Source organism: Stigmatopora nigra, chromosome 17, assembly GCF_051989575.1.
Source record: "Stigmatopora nigra isolate UIUO_SnigA chromosome 17, RoL_Snig_1.1, whole genome shotgun sequence".
NCBI classification, from domain to species: domain Eukaryota; kingdom Metazoa; phylum Chordata; class Actinopteri; order Syngnathiformes; family Syngnathidae; genus Stigmatopora; species Stigmatopora nigra.
Window position 1 is genome coordinate 5,528,422 of NC_135524.1, and position 8,588 is coordinate 5,537,009.

An 8,588-nucleotide genomic window follows, 5' to 3' on the forward strand; every position below is an offset into this window, starting at 1 on the left:
CTTATTACATAATTCAGTGTGATTGTAAAGTACGTAATGTTGCCCATTTGTGACCAGCCTCTAATCACCAAGCATGTGAAGTATTCCTGGCTTTGCTCAATTAAATGGTTTTATTATGAGAGGAATGAAAAAATGTAGAAAGTATCTGTTGTTTTAGTAAATAGAACCTAGACCTTTTGCCTTTGAGGATGACATGTAACTAGCATTTTTTAAAATTAATTCAGTCATGTATGATTATTCACTGTCTCTACTCCATGATTCACTGATGGAAGATTATCTTATGAAATGTGTTTTATTTCATTATCTCAGGTAAGGCTCTGACCTTCCTGCTGCTACAACCCCCCAGCCCAAAGTTGCCACCACACAGCACAATCCGTCGCACTGCCATCGATTTGATCGGCCGAGGTTTCACCGTGTGGGAGCCCTACATGGATGTGTCCGCGGTGCTTATGGGACTGCTGGAGCTTTGTGCTGATGCAGAAAAGCAGCTGGCCAAGTGAGTCCAACCACACTTTTACTTAACTATGTTTGTCAGAGTGAGGATAATCAGTCAATTTATTTAAATCATTCGTATTAATTTTTTTAAAGCAGGATTCTCCAGGTTCTGAAATAATCTAATTTATTGATCACATTTCAAAGTGAGGACAGCTTAAAAAGATATAAAATTAACAAATAAACATGTATTGGAATGTGTTTTTAATTTTACCATTGCAATACTGTCAATAGATAATTCTTGAATGTTTACGTTATTGTCAGTGTACTTTTTTTACGAGCAAATTCTTAGCCTCCTCAATATTAGAATTTAGCTGGAATATTGTATCTATCATTGAATGAAACTTTTAATTCAGTCTGGACTGATAGTCAAACAAACGACAAGATCACAGGGACAAACATCCATTTACACACAGACCTACGTAGAACCAATATAACCTGAGGGGAAATCCACATAATTATAATCAGTGAAACAAATGAAGAATCAGTCAAAAGTGATTGTTCCTTTATGGAAAAAGAGGCATCCAATTATTCACTTGCCATTTGTGTTCATTAAAATGTTTTGTAATGCTCTTTTTAAACCTGAAATAAGATCGTATAGGCACTTGCCACCTGTTCTGAAGGCAGAGTGTACCTGCTTTAATTACTATCACTATCCCTCCAGTTTAAAGGAGGAAAAGGAGAAGGTAGTGTATCAGGAGTTGAATGTACAAATGTCTGAAAGAAAGTGCAAGTGTGTATTGGAGCTCGTATTTCCATGCAGCTGAATCGCAGTGAGCCTCTTTGTCCCTGTTGCACACTACTAGTCATCAATACACTCTTTACAGAGTGTCTTGTGTGAGTGTATGAGTGTGGGTGATAATCCTTTTTTTTCAATACGTACAGAATGGTTTCAATACCAGGCCACTAGTCTCCACCCTGCGACTTTAGCCACTGTTTGTGGAGAAAAAAAAAACATGTAAGGTAGAGGTACCATTTTGGAACACCTCCACACAACACCTTGAACACCAAAGCTCAATTTAGGACACAAATATGAAACATAATCACATTTCAAATGTACTGAATAAAACTAGTAAATGGTTAAAATTAGAGTGGTTGATAAAATCAACATTGTGTGTGTTGATTCCCAATGATGATAATAATTCAGATTATTCTATTACATGTACTTAATGTTGGTTATTAACCTCATTGGTTTTCAGTGCAATTAGCTCCTTGAACTGCTGCCTTATATCAACCTTGTTACTGTTTCCAATTACGGCCGACACTATAAATGAAATGAAACATTTCAGAATTGCTGATTTATTGCTCATATATTACCTTGTTAATCCGTGTTTGTGATCTATAGTCAGAGGAGATGAATCGTTCAAATCACCCCCTCCTCTCTCCCTCCCTCTCTTTCTTTCACCCGGACACTTTCTCTACTCTCTTACTCATTTGTTAACAAGGTGGCCTTGATCGCCCTCCCTGTGTCACACATATACTCTCGCAGAAGTAAGGGCCCAGCTGTAAGAGTGTCTGCGTGTGTTGTGTGTCTAACTCCTGTTGCATTGTGGGAGTCCATTATGCTGTTGTCTGCTGAATGCCTTCCATTGACTCAGCCTTGACATTATAAGCTTCTCACTAATCTCTTCACTTCATATATTTGTAAGTCTCTCTCTCTATCTTGCTCTGTTTATCTCTCGCTCATTTCATTTTCATCGTTCTTGATTAACTCCTTTCACTTTTATTTTCCTTTTTTTCCCTCAACCTCTCTCTCATTTGGGTATGCATTACATGTGGCTCTAATATGACATCATCAATAGGGATTACTAAGAAATAACCTATCACTGCTATACAAAGTTTACTTTTCGAGATCTGGTTTCAAAAAAAGTACAATATATCGATACAGTACCAGCATGTGAACTTATACACCACCAAAAATAACATCGGTGTATGCTTTTCATCTTCTGATTCACAACAATAAATATGAACACAGATACTACTACCATAATACAGTACAAATTGTTCAAGAAAAACATCTGTTCTTCTCTTCTCAACTGTAGTATTACTATGGGATTGCCACTCAACCCACCAGCTGATTCAGCACGCTCAGCTCGACACGCCCTCTCTCTTATTGCAACTGCCCGGCCACCTGCTTTCATCACCACCATTGCAAGAGAGGTGAGACCATATTATTTCTCAAATAACTGTTGATCTTCAAAGAAATAGATTCATCTAAAATAATAACTAGGATACTGGAATTATCAAGTAGTAAGTTTTGATTCTTTGATTAGAGATCTCTTTGTGCAAGGGCATATATTACTCTTTTAAAATGATTATTTTATTCATTTCACAGGTCCATCGATTCAATGCAGCCCAGGCTAATTCTCAATCACAACAGAACATTCACACAACCACTCTTGCCCGAGCAAAGACTGAAATATTGAGAGTGATTGAAATTTTAATCGAGAAGATGCCTGGAGATGTTGTAGACTTACTCGTTGAGGTAATCCGTCCTTTCTATCAAGTTTCCAATTTTTGAAACCTCCATATCACTTAATTGTACTTTTATTTTGTTAATGTGCCACTAACCAACTTTGAAACGTATTGAATTTTCTATTCACAAATCTCTTCAAGTTCAAAACATTATATGTTCATCCTCAGGTGATGGATATCATCATGTATTGTATTGAAGGTTCTCTAGTAAAAAAGAAAGGACTCCAGGAGTGTTTTCCTGCTATTTGCAAGTAAGTTGGCAATGGTAAACTAACCGGTTTCCCAATCAATTTACTGTCACTTCCAGACTGTCCTTGTCTGATTATTGGTAACATTCTCAGGTTCTACATGGTGGGTTACTGTGACCGCAGTCATCGCATTGCTGTCGGAGCTCGTCAAGGTTCAGTGGCCCTCTATGATGTTCGCACTGCAAAATGCCAGGTATGTTTGAAAGTGACTAGAAGGAGCTGATGAACATGTTCATTGGCCTCTCCCAGTCAAAATGAGTTGGATGATAAAACCCTCAATGGCAGCCAATGGTTAGGGTTTTGTTAACATAAACATTACATTTTGGTAGCCAACCATAGGTTTCTTCATATTATAAAACTGTTACATATTCTTAAAACGATAAATAGATTCTTGGCGGGAGAATATTGAAAACCTATTGGAATACCAAGTATCACAATACATCGCCATATGGCTTCATTGTTACGCCCCTATTTAAAAGAGGCCTGTCCATTACACAATAATTTAAAGACAGTAACTAAAAACCATGAAAGATGGAATCTATTTCTTCAGTCCTTCCATTTAACCTGGTTCATTAGAACCACATCACTGTGGGTTAACTAAGAGGAAGTCTTGTTTTTAACATAAAAAAGCCATTTAAAATAGCAAGCACGGAACAAACCTGTATTGATCAGTTAAAGCACCAGCTGGACACAAACATGCACACAAACGCGGAGTAACGTAGCTGACACAATCCTGGTCACAGAAGCTCATCAAAGTGATGGCAGATGGCCATGCGGTGACTAGTTTGCTGTGGTTAGAGACACGCGCACACACACAATTGTCAGGTGCATTAAAGTACGAAGTGCTGCAAATGGTTTGGACTACTCTTTTGATGGGCTGATGTATTTGCATAGCATAAGTAGTTTTAACAATCATATTGAAACCTAGGACTGAAGCATTAAAAGATTGGAGGAGTGTGCACGTTTGAGATTAAGAGGGTTTGGTAAGGCCAAAATTGCAAAATTGGTGTGGAAGTTCAAGGGGGTGGGAATCAAATAATGCAACCAACTTTACTGGGATCTAATATCTGGGAGAGAACCAAGTAAAAATATAAGAATTTCATTTCATCATGGTATTATATTTTATTCTGTCATAGCCACAGATGGGCTATAATTTTAGGGTCTTGGGCGCCAGAGGCGACATGGCTTAATCTCATCTAGTGGTGAGCGTTTCTAATCCCTGTAACAGGCAGGGTTGGAATGGAGATTTCTGGGGGGCCCTTTATTGTGTTACGCGCCCTTCATCTGGTGGCACATTTTATTTCGTTACACACAGTGCAGTGTTGCTTTCCTGTCAGTTCTGGTGGATATGGCAGCATCTGTTGGACCAGAAACTGCCTCTTACCTGATGGAATTATCTTGCTCTGACCGAACACTTTGCTTGAGATTTTGTACTTGCTTTCAATTAAATTTAAACGAGGGTCTAAATTTTCTCCTGGTTTCTTCTATATTATCACAAAATTTGATTTATTGAACTGTGACAGTATCCAAAATCCAAAGATATTATTTGGAATGTTCTTTACAAGTCAGTGTGTGATATAAATCTAACACTTTATCTATGGAACATCCTATTGCCAATAGGTATCTTACAAATGATTTATTTTAGACAATATTATAGAATTTGGTAAACATATTTGTTTTACATTGTATTCTGAGCTGTGATTTCCTCTATTCTCAACTTTGATTTCCTCTAGAACATTCATGGTCATAAGGGCCCAATCACATCGGTGTCATTCGCCCCTGATGGACGTTATCTGGCAACATATTCGAATGCTGACAGTCATATCTCTTTTTGGCAGGTAAATAATATTCACACATTTTCCTATTCTCTAACCATGGAGAAAAAAAGGTTAAATACTTTAATGAATGCCCAAAAAATAGCTCTTTGAAAGCTTTCATTGCATATAATGTATACCTTGTCGTGTTATGTTAATGAAAACAATACTAGAAACAATACTATTACTGGTATAGTATTATTGGTATTTTTTGAAAATGGAAATCTTGAAAAAAATCTTGTGAAATTGCCTGACTTAGATGAACACCAGTCTGCTGGGCAGCATCGGGATGTTAAACTCAGCCCCTCAGCTTCGTTGCATTAAGACCTACCAGGTGCCTCCGGTCCAGCCAGCATCTCCTGGCTCCCAAAACCACTTGAAGCTTGCCCGCCTCATCTGGACCTCCAACCGGAATGTTATCCTAATGGCGCATGATGGCAAGGAGCACCGCTTCATGGTTTAGGTGGGATCGGTACTGTGAAGTTAAGCCCTATTTCTTGCATAGATCACTTTAACGTCCCGATACGGGGTTACTATGGAACCACCGTTAAGACGCAATTACTGTAGGCACATTTTATTTCCAAAATCATGTAGAATGAGGCTTAGATTAAAGTTTTGAAAGCAACCAAACCAGAAATGCTATCAGACGTTCCAACAAACCAAACTTTAAAGGTTTCTAAGTGTATATAGTATTATTTTATCTTCCACAATGATGCTCACAAAGGAACTTGCTTGATTATATATTTATTACCTGAGACACAAGGTTTACATTCTAATTTGCTTTCTCGTCATTTTAATTAAATATTTATAACTTCTAGTCATTCCTAACTGTTTGTTTGCCTCCTTTGTCAGAGCGGTGCCATTAGTGCTCCCAGCATGCACTGCTATTTATTTGACGTTAGCCTTTATTATGCCGAGAAATTAGGTTTCGTTCACTGTGTTGAATTTCTGTCAACTTTTTAGTATACCTTTTCTTTTTATTTCTGGCCAGATAATTTCACTTGGCATCTGAGGGGTATACTTAGCTACCATTTCTCCTTCTCTTATGCACCAGAATGGGTAAACTGGGGCTCAGCCCTTTGCACAAAGGTTCATGAATAGTAAACTTGGATGGACTTAATAAGGCGCATTTATGTGTAAATGAGTGTTTACCTTTTTTTCGCAGTCCAGTTGTTGAGAAGTTATAACTCTGAGTCCTGTGAGCATGAACTGATTGTCAAGTGATGAAGACATGAATCAGATAAGTAAACTAAACACATTTACCTTACCCACCTTTAAATATGAGTAGTACTCTACACGTCAACACCATTGTGAGCAGTGCAGTGTGTTTAGGTTTTTGTCATGAAATTATATGTGCTGCTACTGTATTGTGAAATATAAATGTAAAAAGTAAAATGCTGTTTTATCATGCTGATCATCCCCACTTCCCTACTTCCCATCCAGTCTGGGTGGGAGATAAAATCCTGAGATGTACAGTATTTGTATCAATACATTTGTGTAAAGTGGCCTAATATGTTGCCCATTGTATTTCTAGAGTTACAAATAACAAATTTAGTCATTTCTACCCATAAATACAAATAAGATTCATTTATTCATCCGATAGTTTTAAAGCATCTCTATCCACATAAATTGCTTCTTATACACGGCTACTACGACCCTTCCCCTCTTTCCTACCATAAGGAAACACATAAAAGAAGCTAAAAGGCCTTTGATTTATGCTTGCAATAATACTGTGACACGTACATGTCGCAGGCAATGACATCAATGCTATTACTGGCTACAAGCATAATGGTGATATTTTCTTATGGCAATTCTCATGTTATGGACATTTTTGCTTCATACTTGGTTTCCTGCAGTCTTATGTACAAAGAGGAATATATTTGTCAATACCATGATATTCAGAAAGTTATGCGTTGGTAAATAGTTTTTGAATTGTAACCTCTTATAGTCTTCTGGTTACCAATTACCCTTCTGCTCTTCGTTTTGTCTTTGTTGCCTCCCTCCATCTCTTGCCAGTTTTCTCGGTGGTATCAGAAAGCTTCTGACACTGATAAATACACTTTGAAAGACAAGTGTCAAAGATTTTCTCAACATTCTTCTCAATTTACGGGGGGAACTAATAATCTGGGAGATTAATAGGCTGCTGTTGATATCTCATCATTGACACAGTAACTAAAAAAGCTTTTTAATAAAATAGCTTGTATTGGATCATATTCTTCATAGGTAGCAGCTACAGAACACAGAGAATTAACCATTTTAAATAGACACAAATATTGTAAAGCTTTGTCATTGACAAGGACTGTCCAGTTAAAAGTGAGGAAGAAAACTTTCGAAAGTGTGCAAAGTGGCTGACAGCAAAGTTAAACAGGCTGTAGCATTTTCCGACAAGAACTGGCTGTTAAGTGCATGTGACAAATACCCCTAAAATATTCATCTTTTTCTCATTTTTTTTTGTATCGCACAAAACTGGATTTCAACAGGAATGTGTGAACTTTTTATATCCATGGATGCTCCACAGAGCATTGAAATCTTAATCTTGGGTTTTCTCTCTGGCATGCTCAAGGGTTTGAAAAAAGAAATAAATAAAAGCAGTTTTTCTCAGCCTCTCAGGGGGAGGGAAGGTGAGAAAACCATGGCAAAGAGGAAGAGCTGAAGAGTAAGTAACAAGTGAGCGAGATCAGTCATCCGAAAAAATGAAAACATTCTTTGGTGAAGGAAGGGAACCGAAGAACTTTAAGTGGTGTGATGCAATGTGATAGAAACCTTCAGGGTTACAATGTGATATAACATCACTGCCATTTTGCCACTAAACCACATTGTAATGGAATTTCTGGACTCCCCAAATTAACATTTTAAGTTAATTTGAGCAACTTCTTTCTCTTTACAGAAGATTTTTCCCCTTAAACTCTATTGTCAAGGGAAAAAATTCACGACAAACCGAAAATGTGTCGTCGCTCTTCCTCTTTTCAAATCTAATTTACAAAACAAAACAATCAAATCATTACGCAGCGAATTAAAATGGCCTAAAATCGAGATGTTCCGTGTAAGTTATGAAAAAAAATGTAAAGTGAAGATTCATAATAGTGGCTTTTACTGTACAACATAGCCCATCAAATGGTTTACTAGTGTATATCGTGTTTATGTTCTGGACGGATATTAACTTGCGTGTAGTGCATGCATGCGTGTGACCTCTATAACACAGTGTGAAGTCACTGTTATCAATAAATGTGTATAGTGCTATACTGTGTACTTGTTTTGAGTATGTGACAAATAAAAATGGAGGAAAGGCGGGACTTGTTTGTGCATTCGTTTAATGGATAGGTTTTCATTTTCTGACGGTTTCAGTTTCTTTATATTATAATACAACTTTGCAATATACCATGAAAACTCATTTCAAAAGGCTACATCATGTCCCGAATTCGTTTTGCATTTTGCAGGTTATCCAGAAACAATAATTGATTTGCTGTTTGTTTCTTGATTTTTAAAATTAGAATTAACTATTAGAAAAAAAGATGCTATTTGAAAGGCATTGGAAAATTAGATATTTGTGAGCTTTATT

At 37.1% G+C, this 8,588-nt stretch overlaps 1 protein-coding gene across 4 annotated transcripts in view; it reads left to right on the top strand.

Annotated features, from left to right (window-relative positions):
* The window catches only part of wdr7 (WD repeat domain 7), a 35,233-nt gene extending 26,911 nt beyond the window's left edge, over positions 1-8,322 (top strand). For 2 of the 4 annotated variants that reach the window (XM_077737596.1, XM_077737595.1), the window contains 7 exons: positions 310-496; positions 2,535-2,652; positions 2,828-2,977; positions 3,136-3,218; positions 3,309-3,408; positions 4,949-5,053; positions 5,289-8,322. In XM_077737596.1, the coding sequence (XP_077593722.1) occupies positions 310-496; positions 2,535-2,652; positions 2,828-2,977; positions 3,136-3,218; positions 3,309-3,408; positions 4,949-5,053; positions 5,289-5,492 (947 nt within the window). In that variant the 3' untranslated portion in view covers positions 5,493-8,322. The remainder of the gene's footprint in view (positions 1-309; positions 497-2,534; positions 2,653-2,827; positions 2,978-3,135; positions 3,219-3,308; positions 3,409-4,948; positions 5,054-5,288) is intronic. The other 2 variants (XR_013329452.1, XM_077737594.1) reach the window with 2 other exon arrangements.
* The last annotated feature ends 266 nt before the right edge of the window (positions 8,323-8,588 follow it).